General features: G+C 51.9%; 1 protein-coding gene and 1 long non-coding RNA gene across 5 annotated transcripts in view; one reads left to right on the top strand and one right to left on the bottom strand.

Annotated features, from left to right (window-relative positions):
• The window catches only part of MACROD1 (mono-ADP ribosylhydrolase 1), a 211,393-nt gene extending 194,747 nt beyond the window's left edge, over nt 1-16,646 (bottom strand). For 2 of the 4 annotated variants that reach the window (XM_072638940.1, XM_072638942.1), the window contains exons 1-3: nt 14,805-16,646; nt 4,096-4,197; nt 3,135-3,251 (exon numbers count right to left, since the gene is read on the bottom strand). In XM_072638940.1, the coding sequence (XP_072495041.1) occupies nt 3,135-3,251; nt 4,096-4,197; nt 14,805-15,036 (451 nt within the window). In that variant the 5' untranslated portion in view covers nt 15,037-16,646. Of the gene's footprint in view, nt 1-3,134; nt 3,252-4,095; nt 4,198-14,113; nt 14,397-14,804 lie in introns of those variants that run through there. The other 2 variants (XM_072638943.1, XM_072638941.1) reach the window with 2 other exon arrangements.
• Nucleotides 14,809-20,940, top strand: LOC140524479 (uncharacterized). The gene is made up of 3 exons (XR_011973737.1): nt 14,809-14,896; nt 19,682-19,804; nt 19,893-20,940. It is a non-coding gene; the product is annotated as an uncharacterized lncRNA (long non-coding RNA).
• Nucleotides 20,941-21,750: the final 810 nt, after the last annotated feature.

Here is a 21,750-nt window from a genome sequence, read left to right on the forward strand (position 1 = left end):
GAGTCAGGGAGAAGAAAGGCAGAGGACTGTGCCAGGACATGACTTTGCACAAAGAACAGTGAAAGTTTCACAGAAGGATTCACAGAAGTGTGGGAAGATTTCTATGAACTGATACAGAGGGGGAAGGCAGAACCAGGAGGGTGAGAGGTGAAGAGGCCACCCCAACAGCCTAAGTCAGAGCAACAAGAGGCAGGAAAGACCCTGGTCCGTTACCAGGGTCAAGGCTAAGACAGACACCTCTCTTCTTTTGGATCCTCCATGGACAGAAGGACTGTTGTCGGGGAATCTACTTTGTGGGGCTTTCTTAGGTGTTTAACAGCCATATGAACTACCCATCCTTCCAGATTGCTAAGTTCTGTTTCTGTGCTGGTAGATGCTGACAAAAAAAGGAGTGTAATATATTGGAGGAGCTTCAGGAAAATGGGCACATTTCTGCCTTGTTGGTGGGGAGAACCTACCTGTGGTGGAGGGGAGGTGTTTGGGGGTAGGAAGTACCTGCTATATCAAAATCAAGCAGCTCTATTACCTGAATTTAAGGAAAGGAAGGGAATTTACCACCAATTCCTAGCTCTAGCTGAGTCCCTCCACCCTGCTCTCTCCCCTGTCTACCCCATCCTCAGCCTTGGGACTGTTTGGTGAGCTAGAAACACGCAACCTGGTGGGCAAAGGACTTGGGGCCTCTAGGGGCCAGGGCAGCTTGGGGGTCCTGCTGTCTCTCTGGCCCAGCAGTTGGAGGCCAGGCATGTCGGCTGCCCCTCACTCACCCACGGTCCCTTCCTATAGGCCGCCAAGTCCAAATCCAAGACCCGAGTCCTCCTTTTGAGAAGCCAAGCTCCAAGATTACCATCCTTTGTCCTGTGTCCTTTTCTTTCTTTCTGGACATCCCAGTTCAGTCCGTGAACATGGAGAGGCCAATTATTCATGGCTCATGAACACCACCAAGTCAAATAGAATTTAATGGCCAAGCGTGTGATATTCCTGCTTGAAACTTTACATATGAATTAAGCACATATGGGTTTCATGAGGCACAGAATCAGATTTATGGAGCTCCAGCAAAAGCCCCTTGTTACTTAAGACTTTTATTCCACTAATAAACAGGCTGATTTATTGGCTGGGGAGTTAACGAGGCTGCCAGCAACGCTAAGCATTGGTGCCCCCTGGTGGGAGGCTGGGTAAGGGGCTGAACTGGACTGGGAGCCCAAGACAGCCAGAGCTACAAAGAACTCCGTGATGGGTCCCCAAGTCCCTGCCCCACCCCTGGGGCTCAGCATAGGAGGCTCAGGAAGTCGAGGATCCAGGCAGATAACACCTGGTGTTACCCTAATTCCCCTGGGATTTCTGACCCCAACTTGCTTCTCAACCTATCCAAGCTTGGTCTGGAGCTCAGGAGCATCCCTCAGGAGAAAGAAGGAGGCACTGAGAGAGGAATAAGCCAAAAGCCTTGAAATGACTGGGGAAGATGAGGCGTTAAAACTGTATCTGTTGTAAGAGTTATACACTCAGAGCTGGAAGGTCCTTCAGAGGCCCTCATTTTATAGAGAAGGGAACTGAGGCCAGCCCCTGGAGGCAGAGTGCCTTGCCTAAGGTCACACAAGTAGTAAGTGGGTAGAGGTAAGATTTTGAACCCAGAACCTCTTGCTCTATTCCATGTTTCACAGCACCTCAGGGTCTATGGCAATGCCTAAAGTTGCCTGGGTAACCTGAGGCAAGTCCCCACCCCTCTCTGGGGCTCAGTTTCCTCCTCTGTAAAAGGAGGGGTTAGCCTCCATGCCTCCAAGGCTCCTCCCAGCCCCTCACGTCTCCAGGAGCACAGCCACTTCATAGCATGAGCTGCCTGGCAACCAGCCGCAAAGAGTGGGGAGAAAAGAGTCCGCCATAAAGAGAGGTGAGGACATTGCCCATTAGCGGGTAAAGGAATAGCAGCCAGCTTTTACAACGCCTCAGCTGGCTCAGGGAAGGCACTTAGGAGGAGACATCCATCATGGTGGGCTGAGGGCCGGGCAAGCGCAGCTTCCCCCTCCCTAGCCTCGACAGGTCCCTGGCAGGGATGCCCATGAGCTGCCAAGATGCCTACTCAACCACACGTGGCCTCTCTGATGAGTTAGTACCAGCCCTCATACCCTCCCCAGGTGAGCTCAAAGCCCCCCAATCAATCAAGAGGCACCAGGCATAGCCACGCCCCAGGAGAGGACCAAAACCTGTCTATGTCATCTCTGGGTACACCCTCCCTGTGAGAGCTCCCCAGACAGTGCAGGAATCCAGTTTGTTGGTCCCGAAGCCCCAGAAGATGCAGAGATGAGACTTCAGACAAGACTGAGCAGCCCCTGCTGGAGAGATGCCCCCACCTCCTCAGCCTGTGAAGTGGCATCACAGACCCCCACGGGCATGGCAAGATGCCCTGGGGTGGGAGCAGCCTCCACAGCCAGGCGCCAATTAAGGCTGTCCCTGCCCTCCCTCCTCTTCCCTTTTACTTCTGCTTTCAAACTGGGGCACGTTGTGAACTCTCCCAGCTTCCCCTGCCCCTCACCCTAACCAAGGGCCACCTGGCCAGATGCTGCCACCAGAGGTGCCCCCTCTCCCCTGCAGGGACCTGGGGACCAAGAATGTGCTGCCACATCTGCTCCTTGCTCATGCCCCAACACAGTATTCCTCCCTGGCCCACCACTCAGGTCACCAACACCTGCCTGATCAGGCATCAGCAATGCCCTGGAACTCAACGTCTCGCTTAAACGCCACCCAGGCTGAGAGAAAGGTCTGCAGGAAAATCCAGGGTGGGCCCTGGGGAGGTAGGTCAGAGCAGGAAGGAGGGACATCCCACAGGAGGTCCGAGACACCCCCCCACCCCTGCTGCTCCCCTCCTGGCAAGGGCTGCCAGCTCTGCTTTTCCCTGTTGGCGAATAGAGACAGGCATCCACAGACATAGCCATGGAGAGTCCAGGGAAGAGAGGGCCCCCTCCTCTGGCTAACTCTCAAGGACAGGCCTGGACTGGAACCCGGAGGTGAGTGCCGGGGGCCAGAAGACCTCCACCACCCCAGCAACCGAGACATTCATTGGGCAAGGCGCAATAATGCCCCAGGTCCCTGTGCCCCCAAACCCAGGCATGAAACGGAAAACGAGAAAACCAGGTACTCACCCGCATTCACAATGGCGTCCACCTCCAGCTTGGTGATGTCACCTCGGAAGAGGGAGATCTTCTCATTCAGGGTCTTATCCTTCTTGTACTGGGGCTCCTCCTCTTTGGTGGTGACCCCTGAAACACAGAGTCAGAGGCAGCCATAGCCAGAGGGCTCTGATGCACATCAGGGGGCCAGACATCCCCTTGGCCCGACCACTCTCCCACCTATGTGAAACCAAGCAATGTTGCAATGCTGAGCCACGTTCCCCGACACCAGCAGAGAGTAAGCACCCAGAGACCAGGGGCTGATGCCGGGCCTTGGAGCTGGGCAGCCCTGAGCACACGTCCAGCTCTGCTGAATGCCCAGAATGCCCACCCTTCCCCATGCCTAGTTGATGCTGCCCAGCGCCATCTTCTGACACGCCCCCAACAGCTCACACCCTCCCTCCCAAACCACCCTGTGTAGACTTGTATTTATTCAGCTATGAATAGTTATGTACAGACTTCTGGCCTCCTCCATTAGGTCAAGCAAGGAGGAATGTTTACTGAGTCCTCTTTTCTTGTAGCCCCGGTGCCCACCAGAGTGCCTGGCACTAAGTAGGCATTCAGGGTGTGACCCTGGGCAAACAACTTGACCTCTCCATGGTTTAAACACATCTTACATGCACTGGTAAAGGGAGTTTTCAAACCTGGGAGTTCCCTATGCAATGGAATCCCAGACACAGGCCTATCTCTACCCCTAGCAATGTCTAGCACGCAGTAGGCATTTAATAAACACTTCTGGATGAATGAATGGGTGGCTTCGTGCCAACACCCAGTGGGCTGCCACAGCCGACTCACGGGGTCACCAAGTCATGGCTCCCAGCTTCCTAACAACAACGCTCGCCCTCCTCCACTCCCGACGCTGGTCCCCCGTCCGGCCCTCCAGCTGCAGAGATGCCCCTCCTGATGTGTGCCCAGGCTGGCAGTGCCTGCGTACCTTTAGCTGCCTCCTTCCAGGTTGGGATTTTCTTCAGCTTGACAAAGTCTCGGCAGAAATAATGCTCCTCCCTCTGCTTGTCACTCAGGCCCTTCAGAAAAGCTGCAGGAGAGGACGGGAAGGAGAGCTCAGGAAAAAGAGAGGAGCAAAAGTCAGTGCTCTACACCTCACAACAGCTCCGGGAGGCAGGGGCTACCATCATCCCCACTGTACAGATGAAGAAACTGAGGCATACAGGCTCAGGGACTTGCCCAGGATTGCCTGACGAGCAAGTATCACCCTAAGCCCAGGCAGGCACGTGATGCCAGCCGGCCGTCCGGAAGAGGGAAGGGATGAAATAAGAAACTGGTAGCACCAGGGCAGACATCCCCTGGCCCCCAGACACACTGAGACAGTGTGGAAAGAACCGCAGAGCTGGAGACAGAGGATCTGTGCCTGAACACTGCCTGCAGGGGGCGCTGCCCTCTCTGTCACTCAGCGTCCTCGCATGTAAAATGAGGGGGCTGGACAAGGAGATTGATGACTGCAGAGGCCTGGGGGCCAGGAAGGGGCTGCCACATGGGTCCTCTGCCCAAATACAGCGTGCCTGCCCGGATCACTGGCACCTCATCTGACCGGGGTTTTAGTCTGGGAACCTGATGTGCCTCACTTTCCCTATCTGTCGAATGAAGAGACTGGACCAAACGGCCCCTGGGGACCCAGCTAGCTCAAGATCTAATGTCCCCATGTCTTGGGACATGGCCCCATGCACTAAACCCAAATGGATCTCCTCCTTCTGCCCATCCTCCCTGCCCCCAGCCCTTCCTTGCACCCCTCTTTGGCTCATCCTGACATGCTGGGGAGGCCACTGATGGACCAGGGGCCGGAATGGTGTCTCTGAAGGCAACGCACCAGGAGCCTAGAAAATGGCACCGAGGCCTGCGCTGGGCAGGTGGGCAGGAGCCTCCCGAGATAGATGGCTCAACCGCACCATCTAGAGGCCACCCCGGGCTGCGCACCGGCCTCCTCCAGCCAGAGACTCCCAGGCAAAGCAGGAGGTGAGGTCTGTGTTTAATTAATCTAAATAAATATCTAAAGATTACCAGCTCACAGCGCTGGAGGGGAAAGTGACCATGGGGGCCAAGGACTCCAACCCTCTTGTTTTACAGACAGGGAAACTGAGGCCCATGGAGATGAGGTGATTTGCAAAGGTCAGTCCAGTCGGCCTGCAGACTCACAGGTGGAGAATTAGAAAGGGGTCTCAGAGGCCCCCAAGTCCGAGCCAAGCCCTGGGCTTTACAGACAAGGAAAGAGCGTCCAGCGACCTCCCTGACAGCAGTATCCCAAGGGCTATCTATAAAAACACATACACACCTGTATATATGTATATTAGATAGACAGATACATATACACAGTTTAAAATGCTGGGTGTAAATAAATGGGGAGCTGCTTCGACCCATCAGAGCTTTGGCCCCCACAACTGGCTCCTCACAAAGCCTCTTTCTGGCCCCTCTCCCCCTCCTTCCCCTTCCCCCAGCCAAAGCCTCCCGGGGCCTCCTTCCATTCACTCCTTCCCCAGTCCCTCACCCAAGAGCACCAATGGGCACCTTCCTCAGGAGGAGGCACAGAGTCTGGGGCTCGACTTGAGAGTCCTTGTGTCTAGGGGCTCTATTTCCTATTTATGACTGAGAACCTTTCACTTTTCCTGGTGCACAGTAGGCATTTAATGCAAATGCTGGTTGGCTGACTAGACCTCTTAATGCAGGTGGGAGACAGAGTCCCAATCTAACATTTCCAAGATTTACTTTCTTCTTAGGAGACAAAGGTTGGCCTCATAGTCAGGAACCTGACCTGCCTCTGTCCCACCTGTTGGAGTATTCCTAGACAAGTCACTTAACCTCAGACCATTCTCAAAGACAGGGGTATCAAAGGCCCCAGGCGATTTTGTGACCCTTTTCAGAATGAGGGTTTTAGATGTGGTAAGATTACAAAGTTAAACAATTACAACGAAATACCGTCACCGAACTGTTTATAAAAGCAAGTTCATGGGCCACAGGTATGAGAACAATAAAAAATGATAATAACTAGAACCGTTGCCTTTTTTTCAGTCATGCCCGACTCTTCGTGACCCCATCTGGCGATTTATTGGCAGAGACACAGTAGGGATTTGCCATTTTTGTCACCAGCTCATTTTAAAAATATGGAAACTGAGGCAGACAGGGTTAAGTGACTTGCCCATGGTCACCCAGCTAGTATGTATCTGAGGCTCTTCAAGAAGACGAGTCTTCCTGGCTCCAGGCGCTACATTCATTGTACCATCCAGCTGCCCCATAAATTGAATAATTAATATTCATCATTAAAATATCCAGGGCTTATATAACGCTTTAAGGTTCACATAAGCTACCTCACTTAGTTCTCACCACGACACTGGGAGGCAAGGGCTCTCATGCCTATACTCATATTAGATATGAGTTATATCTATAGATAGATAGATAGATAGATAGATAGATAGATAGATAGATATCAGATGAGAAAACTGAGGCCAAGAAGTCAAGTGTATAAAAAAAAATGACCATTTTATCTCTTCTACTGATTCAATGCCATCCCAATGAAATTACTAAAACTTTATCTTACCGAGTTAGAAAATAATAACAAAGGATCATTTGGAAGAACAATAAGTCAAGAACTTCAAAGAAACCGGAAGAAAAATGTAAAGGAAGGAGATTCAGCAGCATAACATCTTACACTATATTATAAGGTAAGAGGATTGTTGAAGTATGAAATGCACCACTTGGATTATGTTAAATTAAAAATTTCTTGTGATAAAATCAAGGCAGTCAAGAAGAGAAGGAAAGCAGAGAATTGGGGGGAACCTTCACAGACAAATCTCTCCCAGAGGATGGGACTGGGCTGATGCAGGACATGGGGAGCTGGCTGGCTCAGAAAAACACAGAAGAACTTGGACCAATGAAGAGGGATGCTCCCCACCCTCCAAGAAACCAACGACAGGAGGGAAAGAGAGAAAGAGAAAGAGAGAGAGAGAGAGAAAAAGAGAGACAGACAGAGAAAGAGAGAGTGTGTGTGTATGTGTGTGAGCATCTATATGCACATGTGTGTGTTTATAGATAACTATGTCTATTCATCCATAGTTAACTGTAGCCCTCTTTGCGGGGAACAAAGTAAGTGCGTGGCAGGAAATCAAAGAAAACCTACAGGAAGCAAAGAAAGGCCAGGCAGCTTTGAAAACAATGTGTGTATTTATTATACAGGTTTTCTTGAAATGGAAACTTACTGCTCTACATTAAATCCTCTCATGTAAAATCATTTACATTAAATCCTCTTTTTCCCTTCTTTTCTCGTTTTTGTATTTAAGTTCAAAATGAATGAAAAGTTTACCCAAAAAGTCAAGTGCCTTGCCCAGAGTCACCCAGCGATGAAGTGTCTGAGAGGCAAGATTGGAACTCAGGTTTTCCCATTTCCCGTACTCTAGTGTTATAAGTCACAGGGAAGGTATTGATCAGCATTGCTGAAGAGACTCCCTCAGTGGGAGCTTAACCTTTCTGACCTCAGTTTCCTCATCTGTAAAATGTGGGTGTTGGCCATCACTAAGGTCCTCTCTAGCTTGAATTCTATGATAAGAGCCCCCCATACTAATGAAATTCCCCCTAGTAAAGCTCTTCCTTTGAAAGGCCCAAAGTGCCAATGCTACCTGAGCCTCCCCCCACCCTGTTCCTTGGTGAATGAGGATGCTTTCAGTGTCTCCTTGGGGGAGGGGAGGCAGGGACAAACTGGGGATCAGGAAGGCCTGAGTTCAAATCTTTGTGATACTGACAAGCTAGGAGACTGCCCAAAAGTCCCTTCCCTTCTCTGCTTCCTCAGGCAAGTGAAGGGTTGGTCTCAATGGTCTCCAAGGCTCCTCCTTCTAGCCCTGAATCGAAGACCACAGGCTCTTCCTGACTATTAATAACTAAAAACCCAAGCTCACATCTGTAGGGGTTCATGGTGGCCATGAACAAAACACCCATCACCTGGCCACTGCTGTGGGAAAAGCCCTGTCCTCAGGTAGGGCTTGCCCACCCCTGGTTCAGCCTTCCAGGACCCCTTACATAGCACCATCTAAGGTTTACAAAGCACTTTTACCGGAGGACACCCGAGTCACCTTTCCTCCCTAGGGTCCAGAAGGCAACTTCGCATCTTGGGGGCAGTGTGGTGCAGTGGGGAGAGCCTAGGACTTGTAGCCAGGCTGCCCGTGTCCTACTCCCGACACGAAGCTGCTGGCCCTTAATCTCCCTAAAAGGAGGGAGTTGTCCCAGACGGTCCCACACATCCGTTCCAGCTCGGACAGTCCTGGTCTTAATGGAGCCATGGGGGATGCTCACCTCCATCTAAGGCAGCCAACAAGACCCCCTCCCTCTCAGATCCTTCTTCAATCAGCCAGAGGCAGCCCTTCTCCCTTCAGGGACCCTTGAGGTCTCAAGCCTCTGCCACTCCAGGATGGAGAGGAAGAGTCCCAGACACGACTCGTGCCAATGACAAGGAGGAATCCGTGCCACCCCCTTCTTCTCCAGCCTCCAGTGAGCCCAAGTCTTCGTAAAAGACATAATACAGACATTTTTGCTCTTCATCTTGAGAGAATGGGGTATTTCACAGTTCACTGAAACAGGTGGTATAAAAAGATGTTCTCTATAAATTTTGATGAGTGAGCCTGACCTCGGAAGGGGCTTCCCAGCTGCTGATGGGCCCAGAACGGAGGAGCCCTCAGGCTGGGAGGCAGAAGCCAGCTCAGCCAGGACCATAAAATGGGAATTAAATGATCTGTTTTAAGAAGTGTGCTGTTCAGAGAGGGGAGGGGCGAGTCCATATTTCTTGAATGGCATCCGACGGAGAAGCAGCATTCCTGTTGCACACTGGCCCTGATGTCAGGAAGACCTTGGTTCAAATCCTTCCTCATTCACTTACTGGCTCTGGGACTCTGGACAAGTACTGCTCAGTATCACTGAGGTTTTTGTGCCTCAGCTTCCCCATCTATAAAATGGGGATTATACCAGAACCTTCTTCCCAAGCTTCTGGAAATACTCAAGTAAGGTAACAGACATAAAGCCCAGCACTTGGCAAAGTGCCAGTGCTACCTGAGCCTCCCCCCACCCTGTTCCTTGGTGAATGAGGATGCTTAATAAACACTGCCTGACTGAAGGCACCAGAGATGATGCATTCCATTATTACTATGGGATAAATATAATTTATTTAAATGCAAACATGCAAGATACATCTAATTCACTGGATCAACTTCTTTCCCTCCTTAACAATATCCAGGCCTTCATTTCTAAATAGATTCCTCCTCATCTCCCTTGTAGCAAAGGATAAAAAAGGAAAGGAATATGCCCCACTCCACACCCGCAGCCCCCCACATCCACCCAAGAGAAGTGCATTTCCTCCCCTTCTGAGCTGAGCATGATTGTGAAAACCTTGCAGGCATGAGCTCGTGCTCCCCACTTGGCCTCAAGCACTGTGGTGGGAAGTAAATTCCATCGCCATGGAGCACCACCATTTACTTAGCCCCCCAAAAAAAACCAAGAAGCACTCACTGTGTTTCCAACCCTTTGCAGATAACACTGGTTTTGATACAGTTTATAAGACATTACTTTTTCCTGAAGAAAAGGATCTGGTCTGACACCTGTGTAGCTGACAAATGAGCACCCCTCCCCAGAGATACATTGGGAGTTAGGTGACAAAGGCATTAAGCCCCCTCTGCTCAGGCAGGCAGCAGGCTCTCCCTCTTTCCCTGGGACTCCCCCTCAACAGCAGGATGACATCACTGACCGAACCCCAAAACCAAAGCTGTAACCAGGGAAGGCCCATGGAGTTTTTTGCCTCAGATGTTGAAACTGAGAGACAGCAAGCGGCGCTTGGGTTCCTTCTGCAGTAAGGAAGGACAACCAGTAAAAATGGAATGCCACTAGCACTTTATTAAGCACCTACTGTGTGCATGGCCCAATACAGAAACGGAAATGGATCTGTGATCTCAACTGGATATTTCCTCCAAAGGTACCAAATGCAGCCCATCCACACTGGCTCATGCTGGGAAGACTCTAAGCCATTTCCTCCCATGGAGGCAGCTAGGTGGCACCACAAGGCGAAGAGGGCTGGGCCTGGAGTCAGGAAGACCTGAGTTCAAATCTAGCCTTAGTCACTTACTAGCTGTGTGATCTTGGGCAAGTCACTGCACTTCTGCCTGACTCCGTTTTCTCATCTATAAAATGGGCATAATATTAGCACCTCCCTCCAAGGGTTGGTGGGGGGTCAGAAGTCTCGGTGCCACTTACAATATGGGTGCTAAGACTTTGGACAACCCTGGCAGAGAGATGCTATTTTAATCCCCCTAGTTCTTCTCTGAAGGGCACTATTGACCATGGGTTGTAGCCTGTCCATACACATGCCCACTGCCCTCTAAGAGTGGTCTTCAACCTACAAGGACAAGAATGTTCCAGGTTTCACAGCCCTAGGGAGGAGAACAAGACTCAGGAAATGGGGGGAGGGGGGGTGGCCTCCAGGTTCCAATGCAGATGGCCTCGGCCAATAGACCGGAAACCGCTGGAGGGCAGGGACCTTCTATACCTCCAGCACCTACCAGTATGGATAGGGGAGAGCAAGCCAGCCCTCAAGACCTAGGCTCACAACAGGCCACATAGCCCAGGGCAAGTCACGTGAGCTCTTGGGGCTCCAGGCAATTCTCAGAGTTTCATGGGGTTCCCAATCAATCCATAAGCATTTCTGAAGGATCTGCTATATGTCCGATGCTGGAGGCAGAGAAAAATGAAAGAGGCCCTGTCCTCGGAGACCTTATGCTCCATCCTACACTGATATATTCTGGTTTAGTCCAAAAACCAATCTCCAATGGCCAGCACCATGCCTGCTGAGCAGAGATATGGACATCAGAGAGCCTTAGGGAGCCTCCTGAATGAGCTTTATGTGCACCTGGAACAGCCTGGCCTAGCCATTCACACAGGAAAGGCCAAGTGGATGAAAAATGCCCAATGGCTCTGACAGTCAGATGGACAGCCCATCAGGACCTGTATCTTGGATGGACAGTGCTGATGTATACGAGGAGCTTGTGCAAGAGTGAGGGGGGTGGGGAGACAGCACTCTGGGAAGCTGCCGTGTCTGTTGTAAGACCTCACATTCCTCCCAGGCCAAAAACAAAAAAGCCCCCACTATAGTCTGGACTATAGGTGTAGACAGCAGGTATGCTCAGGTCACTCCACTAACCTCTGCAGGCCTTGGTTTACTCATCTGTAACATGGAAAAGATAAGCCGGATGACCTGGGAGGCTCCTTCCAGCTCCACAGCCATGATCCTACCATACAGGGCAGCTAGGCGGGGCACTAAAGAAAGCGATGAGCCTGCAGTCAGGAGGAGCCAGTTTCAAACTTGGCCTCAGATACATCCTAGCCATGTGACCCTGGGCAACTCACTTCACCCTGTTTGCCTCAGTTTCCTCTTCAGGGTTTTTATACAAATGAAATAACGCTTGGTGCTCTATAACCTAAGGTGTTATTTAAATATAGCTAATAATAGCTGACATTTATGTGGCTCTTACTATGTGCCAGACACTGAGCTAAATACTGTACAATGTTACTTATTATTTCTCAGATGTTTGTCCTGCAAATGGAATATAAGGGCAGAGAAAAATGAGAAGGAGGCGGGGCAGCTGACGCCATGCCTCAAGTTCTGGGAAACCAAAAGCCCCAAGTGCTCTGGGCCAACAGCCCCACCACCTGCCTGATTTCATCTCCAGACTCTGCCAGTAAGTGCTGAGTGAGTGACAGGTGCCTAGTTTGCTTACAGAAATAACTGTGGGGGAGGGAGGAAACAAAAAGACAAGAAACAAAAGGAAAAGAAAAAACCCAGGCCTTTGTGATGCCAGAGAGGAGGCAGTCATGGCGACCCCTCCCCCAAGCAGAGTGACCCCAATAAGGCCTCATCCTTGACAAGAACTCTGGAGGTCTGCTCTCGGCAGCGCTGCATCTAGAGCCAAGGATCCAGGCTCTGCTCCTTCCTGACTGTGTGACCTTGAGCAGCTCACTGCACTTTTCTGGGCCTCCACTTTCTTAAGGCCCCTACTTACTCCATGGCCATGATCAATTCTATGACTGATTTAGGTCCAACAGCCCTATGAGGCAGGCACTCTTGTGACACCTATTTTACAAACAGAAAAACTGAGGCCCAAAGGGATTCTGAGACCAGACCAGGATCAGAGAGTCAGCAAGTGTCAGGGGCAGGATCTGAATCCAGCTTTTCCCAATCTTAAGGCCAACTCAGAGCAGTCCACTCCCCAGCCTCTCCCATGGTCCAGAGAATCTCAGATTTGGAGCCAGAAGGAGCCTTTGAGGACATCTAGCCCAACCTTCTGGATTTACAGACCCCAGGGAAACCAAGGAGTCACACCACACCAGAATCTGCTTTCAAACTAGATTTCAGCTGATCAATAAGCTGCTTACTTACTGAAGTGCTAAGCACTCCAGATGAAAAAAGGGCCGGGAAACCGCCCCTACTGCCCCCCTGCCCTCAAGAAGCTGATGTTCCAGCACAGTATAAAGCATGTGTACGAGCTAGATCTCTGAAGTGAACCGCAGTGGTCAGGTAGCAGGGACAGCCCCGAGAGGGCACGAAAGTAGAGGTGGTGTCTCCAGAAGCCTGAGGATGCCTAGACTGCTAGACCACAGAGGGCAGGGTAGGGGACATCTGAATAAAGGGAGGACCACAGGACGCACAGGTCAAGCTGAAAGTGCCAAAGGTCATGGGGAGCCACTGGTGTTTGTGGAGGAGGGACCAGGCCAGACCCAAGCTTTAGGGTGGGGAGAGACTTGAGGCAAAGAGGCAGACGAGATAAGAGTTAGCTGGAGGGATGGTATCCTGGACGGTGGGAAAAGCAAAGTTCAGAGAAGGCAGGTTTGGGGAGAAAGATAACGACGACGAGCCTGGTCACAGGACATGCAGATGTCCAGGAGGCCAGAGCTTGGGAGACGCCTGCCACCTCTCAGGACTGGGAGAGCAGCCAGGGACAAGTCGACCCCAGCCTCTCCTCCCTATCTGTGCTGAGAAAGGCAGACAGCCCAAGGACAGAGGGCGAGTGAGGGCAGCTTGCCAGGCTGGTGAGGGGCACAGGCAGATAGCACTGGCATGCCAAGGGGGGAACCCAGGGGAGAAGGCACAAGTCTGAGGGAGGGGGCAGGGCTGGCCTTATCCAGGCAATGCCTCAAGTGTCCAGAGGCTCAAAAGATAGCCACCACCACCCCCTCACACACACACAGCCTTCCTAAAACTCTACCATGAGAAATGACTTTCCTTGAACACCAAGTTTCCAGCATGTCAGAGACAGAACGAACCTTAGAGATTACTTTATAGGCAGGAAAAACATAGAAAAGCCCCAGGTAGTTAGCCCCTGGGCAGAGCTGGGCCTGAACCCCCAAAGCCAAAGCTCTTTTCTCCTGGGGCGGTGGCAGCAGCCCTTAAGGCTTTAAACGTCCATGCATCCATGCACACGTACAGATAGGAGCTGGGAGAACAGGGCGTCAAGAGAGGGCCTTCGGTGCCAGGGTCACCCCCGCCCAACTGCGAAGGGGCAGCACTGGGATCTGAACCCGGATTCCCTGACCCCAAGTCCCGGAGCCTCAGTTTCCCCCTCTGTAATGGCGAGGGGAGGGGAGGGGACCATCCCAGAGCCCCAGGGGCGGCCGGAGGGGTCCAGACTGGGGGCGCTCCCGGTGAAGCGACTTGCCCAAAGTTGCACAGTGAGAGAGGCGGCGGGAGCCCGGGTCCTCCAGCCCATCCCGGCCCCAGCGGCGGGGAGGGGGCTGCGGCGGATCCCGCACGGCGCACACCTCGGCGGGAGTCCCGGAGCGCACGCGGGGCTCGCGCGTGGACAGAGGAGCTCCCGCCTCCGCGCCTTTGGCGATCACGGCCGCCGGGGGCCGGGCTCCGAGCCGGGGCGAGCGGCGGCAGCCCGGGGCGGCCGGGTCCGAGGGGAGGGTCGCCCTACCTTTGGCCTCCCTCCAGTCGGTGGAGGTGTGGAGGTCCACCTTGGCCGCCATGGCCGCCCAGGTCCGCACGCCGGCCGGCCCGGGGCCCGGGGCCCGGCAGAGGCGGCGCGGTGCCAGGCAGGGGGGTGCTCGGGGGCCGCTGCACGTGGCGCCCAGGGGGGCGGGGGGCGCGCGGCGGGGGGCGGCCAGACGCGCGCAGAGGCCCCGAGCCCCGCGGCCGGCTCCGCAGCTGACCCACGGCATGGGCAAGGCGCTCCGCCCTCCGCGCGGCTGTCCGGGCGGGGGCGGACCCCGGGAGCGCGGCCGGGCCGGGCCGGGCCGGGCGATCCCGGGACGCGCCGCTGGGGACCCTGGAACTTGTAGTCCGGCCTGGCCGGCCCGGCCGCGCTCCGCTGCCGCTCCCGCCGGGCTGGGCGCCGAAAACGCGCAGGAAAAGCCACCCCCGCGCGTGCCTGCAGGCACCCACGCGCGCCCCAGCCCAGCCCCGCAAGTCCCCACGTGCGAACCGCAGCCGGCCCCGCGAGCCCCCGCCCGCCTGCGTGCGCTAACACGAGCCCCGCAGTTCTGCCAGTGCAGCCCCCGCGTGGGTGCGGGCTTGCCCCCGGGTGTGGGGCCCACTCTCTCCCTGCCCCCGCGGGAGGGTCTCCCGCACGTCCGGCCGGTCTGTCTTCTCTAAAAGGCGGTCCTCACCGCATGAGCGCTGCCCCTGCTCTGTGCCCCTCCTCTGTGCCCCTCGGCTGGGCATCGGGCCTTTCCTCTCCCTGTAGCGTTCCCGGTGACTGGTGAGTGAATAGGGACACCCTCCGTGGGTTACCGAGGGGAACAAAGCCTCCATAAATGGCTTTGTACATTCGAGTCCTTTTTTAATCTCTTTGGGGTCTAAGCCTGCTACTGGTAGTGCAGGGTCAAAGGGCATGTGCATTTGGGGCCAGAATGCCCGGTCAGCTTCATAGCTCTGCCAAGGCAGCACCAGGGAGCCTGTCTCCCCTCTCCAGGGTCAGTAGGGGACACAGAGAAGATCTGGGTTCTGGAGAACGTGGCTTCTGACAAGTGTGATAGTGGACAAGATGTATTCCATGTCTGCTGTGACCTGGCAGCCCCAGCTCACCAGATCATGAAGTGAGGGAGACCCCTGAAGTCTACCAGCTCTCTAACCCTGGGCAAGACCCTGAGCCCTTCTCAGACACCACCAAGCAGTTCTTGGGCCCTTGCAGAGTTCCAGCCGCTGCACTCAGTACTGGAGATACAAAGAGGGCAAAAGGAGGGCTGAAGGAGCTCCCAATCTAAACAAAATCGCTGGATAGAGAGCGCTCATAAAGAGCAGATGAAAGGGCCTGTCCAAGGAAGGGGAGGGGAGTCTGGGGAGGAAGGCCTCCCTCTCCAGGGAGTCACAGCTGAGAACTGAGGTGAGGAGGGGGAGCACAGCCAGTGCAAAGGCAGGCCAACTAAGCTGAGGGAGGGGGAAATCCAGCTCCCCTGCCTCTGAGTGAATGGAAAAGTGTGGGATGGTACAGATACAAAAGGAAAACCTGTTCTGACCCCAGAGAGCTGAGATTCTCACAACGAATAGTGAGAGTGGACTTCATATCACCAAGATATGAGGCATGAAAGTCTGAGGAAAGACAGACTGATATTCAGTCGTGGCTGACTCTCCATGACCCATTTGGGTCTTGGCAGAGATACAGGAGTGGTTTTCCATTTCCTGACTCCAGACCTGGCACTCTGTTCGCAGCACCACCTAGATAGATAGACTGCTAGAGACAGACAAATGTGATAGATTGATAGAATAGACAGACATGAATTATCATTCTTAGAAAATAGCACAGTACAGTTTGAGACCTGGGCTAGACAACCCCCTGAGCCCATTCCAGGTCCAAGTTTATGATTATAGCATACTTACTATCTGATCAACCCCTCCATTTTGCAAGAGAACAGCCAAACCCAGAGGAGCTGTGACTCCCCCAAGGTCCCTAGAGCTGGAATGGTCACCCAATTCCCCTGGCTGCACATAGTCATGGTTCTTTCCACTGTCTCACAGGTAACTCCCAGCCAGGTGGGAGGACATATCTTTGCTCCATTTGTTTGTCTGTCTACCCTGCCCTGAATCTGCTCAGAATTCAGTCCAGGACTATGCCCAAAGGGCTACAAAAATGTGCATACCCTTTGACCCAGCAATATCGCTACTAGGACTATATCCCCAAGAGATCATAAAAATGGGAAAGGGTCCCACATGTACAAAAATATTTATAGCAGCACTCTATGTAGTTGCCAAAAACTGGAAGTCAAGGGGATGTCCATCAATTGGGGAATGGCTGAATAAATTATGGTATATGAATGTAATGGAGTACTATTGTGCCATAAGAAATGATGAACAAGAAGACTTCAGAGAGGCCTGGAAGGACTTATATGACCTGATGCTGAGTGAAAGGAGCAGAACCAGGAGAACTTTATGCACAGCAACAACCACAGTGTGTGAGAGTTTTTTCTGGTAGACTTAGATTTTGGTAATAACACAAGAACTTCTGAAAAAAAAAAAAATCCCAATGGTGGACCTCAAGGCAAAATACCTTCCACACTCAGAGAGAGAAATATGGAAGTCACTCACATAATGTAGCAGATCATGTTTGTGTATGTGTATCTGTTTGTGTATCATGTTCTGATTTGTAATACGGATTCTTTCATTTATCTTAGTCTGACTACATAGCATCACTATAGTGAAAATATACTCAATAGGAAAGTATATGTAGAATCTATACAGAATTGTATGCAGTCGTGGGGAGGGAGGGAGGTAGTGGGGGGTGGGTGGGGAGGGATAAAATCGCAATTGTATGGCAGTGATTGTTAAACATTAAAAAAAAAAAAAAAAAGAATTCAGTCCAGGGAGGCTGGTATCCGTGGGCCTCTTGTAACCAGAACTGGTATGGCAGGTTGGGTGGCCTGTCCCAGCCCATGGAGATACACCTTTCCATAGTCCTTGCAGCATCCCAGCAAACAGAGGGGAGGGAGAGTAGAAATCCCAGCAGGAAGTGGGAGCTGAACACCTTGGGCTGAGAGCAAGTTCTCTGGAGCAAGGGGCTCATCTTGTGTAACCTCCTCATCTTACCAGGAGGAAGGGAAGGAAATTTGTTCAAGGTGACTCAGGCAAATGGCTACATCTGAATTTGAACCCAGGCCTACTGTGGAGCCAGAGTCATACCACGCCTCAGGTTCCCACAAATTCAAGGAAGTTCTAAGAAGAAAGTGTATGTACACAGAAACGCAGAGTACAACCCAGCCTCTAACACTTCCTAGTCCTATGATCCTGGGAAAGTCGATTCTCTGTACCTCAGTTTCCTCATCTGTAAAATGAGCAGTTAGAAGGGAAGGCCTCCAAAGCGCTTCCAACTAAATCTTCAATCCTGTGAGAGAGCAGTTGGCAAATCTGAGGCTGTGGAGTCCTGGGTGTAATGTGCCCGATGGTCCAGCAGATCCCTGGTCTCAGGGCTACCGGCATTCCTCCTTCCATGCAGATGCAGCCCCACAGAGGGTCCACCCAAGGGCATGCATGCCTTCCTTCCTTCTCTGGAGATCTTGGGGCTTCCAGAGCCCCTCCTCGGCTGTCTGGGGACTGACCCATCTTTTTTATGCTCATGCCTTTCTTGGATGATGTCTTATGTTACAATTGTACTGTCTCATAATGTGAGAGTGGCATAGGGCACCCTGACCTCACAGTGCCTGGGACTGGAGTGAACTCTAGGTATGGGGACATGAGTGACAAAGCAGAGGGACTGATGATCCAGGCAGATATTTTAAGGTTTGTCAGATGGCCGCTGACAGAAAGTAGTTTGGTTCATCAGAAATATCTGCACACCACACACACACTCTCACACATATACATACCCCTCTCTCTGTCTCTCTGTGTCTCGGTCTCTCTGTCTCTCGGTCTCTTTGTCTTTCTGTCTTTCTGTCTCTCTGTCTGTCTTTCTGTCTTTCTCTGTCTCTGTCTCTGTCTGTCTGTCTGTCTCTTTCTCTCTCTCTCTCTCTCTCTCTCTCCCCCCCCCTCCTTCCCTCTCTCTTCCTCCCCCCCATCCAGTCAGGACTACATCTCCCAGCATCCTGAGTCCCAGCCCTCCCCTCCGCCCTCCTCCCCCCTCCCCTCACGTCCTATCTCCAGTTTCCCAGGACGCCTGGGAATTCTCAAATTAGCCATTCACTCCCAGGCCCCACGTACTTGAACCGCCCCGTCACCTGTTGCTGGAATCCAAACTCAGCACTAGAAATAGCCCCCTGCCTGGCTGGCCCCCCAACCTGCCTCAGCTCTTTGCAGAAGTGACCAGCTCGGCCGCCCAGGGCATAGCCGGGTATGCCAGGGCCTGGAATCTGGTTGCCAGCCAGCCGTCTTCTGGCATGCTTCCTTCTAGCCCACAAAGAGTAAAAAGTGACTTATGTAACATGTTAGAGTTTGCAAAGCACAGGACCAAAGTTCACCCACTGAAGGAGATCTCAGAAATCAACCATCCTCAACCCAGCTTTTAACGGGGAAGGAAACTAAGACCCAGGGAGAGGACTGACCCAAGGTCACACAGGCCGACAAGTATCTTGTGACAGGCACTGGGCCAAGCCCTGGAGGAAAACAGCTTCGGACAAACAGGCTTAACGGGATGGGTAGGAGATAATTGGGAGCAGGGGAGAATATAGAATTGAGGGGGAGCAGGAGTCTTCTTGTAGAAGGTGGTGCTAGCTGGGGCTAGGATGGAGACCCAGGGGTCCCGACTCCCAAATCCTGCATTCTCTCCACTGGCCTCTGTGATTCTGTTGGTCCAGGAGCGTTTGAAGGCTACAGAGGACTTCACATAGGTGTTCAGGGTAGTTTAGCAGGAAAGGTAAGCTGGTGCTGTATTTATAGTCTCAAGATCTGAGTTCAAGTTCTGCCTTTTCCATTTACTGGGGGTGGGGCATGAGGCAAGTTCTTACCGTCTCTAAGCCTCAGTTTCCTCCTCTGTCTAATTAGTGGGATAGACTTAGACAACCTCTGAGAGCCTTCCAGCTTGAAATCATCTATTTCTCCTCACTTAAATCCAATTCACAGGCAAGTCAAGAAAGATGACATCATGATAATCAAGTTTAATAAAAGGGAAAGGATGTATTAAGGACCTACTATGTGCCAAGCACTGTTACTAAGTCCATTCCATTCAATAAACATTGATGGATCACCTACTGTGTGCCAGGCACAGTGCTAAGCCCTGGGAACACAAAAAGAAGATAAAGACCGTTCCTGCCTTCAATCTAATATATCCAAGGTGAACTACAGCCTGGACAATACAAAAGAATGAGGGAAGGCCCTGGAGCAAGCAGGGCTTGGAGCAGGCTTCCTGTGGAAGCTGGAGTTTTAGTCCTGCCTTAAGGAGTAGTGGGAGTGCACGAGGGGGGCATGTTCCAGGTCTGGGGGCAGCCAGAGAGGATGCTGGGACAGAGGGGTCAGCAGGGGCCAGGACAGGGAGGAGGGGCCCGGCTATGAAGGCTTTGAATGTTAGGCTGAGTGTGGACAGACATGATCTCAAATCACCAGTCTTTTGTCCCTCTCCTAGGCTGGCAGCACCAGGTAGAAAGGAGCCAGAGAGGGGGAGAGGAGCCCCCAGGCTGGGTCTGTGCCCATGAGGACCAGGGCAGGTGGCAGGAATCCTGGGAAATAGATGGCAGAGAACTGAAATGTAAGTAGAAATCTTTTCCCTCCGGGCCCGGTGGCAGCTCAGCTCCTGGAGGAAAAGAAAATTCAGGATGACTTTCTTTACCTTCCAGTCTGAGAGATGTGTCGAAAACTTCCTGGAAAGTATACAGCAGATGGCTCCGTCAGTCTGTCAAGCAACAGGCATTTATTAAACTCCTACTGTATGCAGAACACAGACACAGACTGCTGTATGAAGAATGGATTGGAGAGAGAGGAGAGACTGGAGGCAAGGAGGCCAGTTAGGAACCTACAGATGATGAGAGGAGTGAGTTGTAGCTGGGTCTGACTCTTCAGAGTAAGGGGGATCACAGAATGTCAGAGCAGGAAGTCATCTTGTCCAAGCTAGCTTTCCTACCTGATTAAATGGTACTTCCTTTCCCATGCAGTGTGGTCCGGCCAAACTAGCTTTCATACTGTTCTCTCACACAAGACTCTCCCACCTCAAGTGTTTGCCCTGGCTGTACCCCGTGCTTGGAATGTCATCCCTCCTCATCTCCACCTCTTAAAATCCCTTGCTTTCTTCAAAATTGTTCAAGGAACACCTTCCACATGAGACCCTTTCGGCTCCCTCCCCAACTGTTAGTGTCCTCCCCATCGCTGCCCCACCCCTTCTGATTAACCTTGTATGTACCTTTATTTTGGGTTGATTTATTTATGTACAAATGATCTCCCCCAGCAGAATGCAGACACAAGTGGTAGATACAGTATTCATATGAGTGCCAAGTCAGTGATGCCCACAACTGGGCTGTGAGGTCACCGTGTGGGGTCACAGTCCTTGTTTCCTGATGGGCATCATAGGACTGCCTTTGGGGGACCTGAGAGGGGCTTCCAGGAAAATTAGCACTAAAACTGTATTATATAGACTATATCAATGTATTCCATTTCCCTTACAGTATGTATTCCTGGGGTGTTTTATGATAGCTAGCATTTATAGAGTGCCTATTATGTGTTAGGCTTTACCATTATTCTGTATTTAATAAGAAGTGGTCAGTCTTTGGTTTAAGACAGACATCAAAATGACCCTTCTATTAATTATCCAATAGCCCTCATTAATAAAATGATTGTTAATTACCCAGAAAAAAATAATAAACAGTTGTTACTTTACTCATTGAAATTTCAGCCATGAAGGTATCTCCTGGTGTGGAATTGTCCTCCGCTCATGCAGGTTGGCTACTCTGTGTATAAATGTGTATTTACAATTCTATTCTATTAGCAATGTTATACATAATATGTAATCTTAGATGCACATAGTTCTTCTCTCTGTGTGGGGCCTGGGCCCTGGGCCCTGGCTGGTCAATATTTTGATCACTTTATTCCAACAGAGTTGGTCTCCTTTGCAATCCTATGTATTTGCTCTGATGCATTTGAAAACCTGATTCTGAGAAAGGCCCCCCACGTTGTCCCAGGGGTTCAGGACACGCAAGAGCCTGGGTCAGAATCAGCTATGAGGACCTATCCTCTCTCTGATATGTTGTGATCTCTCTTACATAAGGAATGGCATTCAGGTCATGACTGCCAGGTTATCTGGTGGCTGTGGCATTCCCACTCGGGTCCCGGGGCAGAGTGTGAGGCCCTGGAAAGAGAGTCTAACCCTCAGGCAGATCCAGCCACTTCTCCTGGCCTGTTTCCTCATCTGTAAAATGAGGGGGATGGGTTTGCTCCCATCCTCACCAAGACACAGGTGCCAGTGCCCCCTCTGTCCCCAGCTCACACTGAGGCAGGGCTTATGGATCCCATTCCCACTCAGCGATCCTGGGGCAGGTGCTGCCATAGACCCCGTTTCACAGATGGGAAACTGAGGCTCAGATTGACTGGTTTGCCCCAAAGTGACAGAGTTGCTCCTAATAGGAAAGAAATAAGCATTTATTAAGCGCCTACTGTGTGCCAAGGACCAGTGCTTAACTGTGCCCTTTACAACTGTCATGCATG

Source organism: Notamacropus eugenii, chromosome 2 (genome assembly GCF_028372415.1).
Source record: "Notamacropus eugenii isolate mMacEug1 chromosome 2, mMacEug1.pri_v2, whole genome shotgun sequence".
Classification (NCBI taxonomy): domain Eukaryota; kingdom Metazoa; phylum Chordata; class Mammalia; order Diprotodontia; family Macropodidae; genus Notamacropus; species Notamacropus eugenii.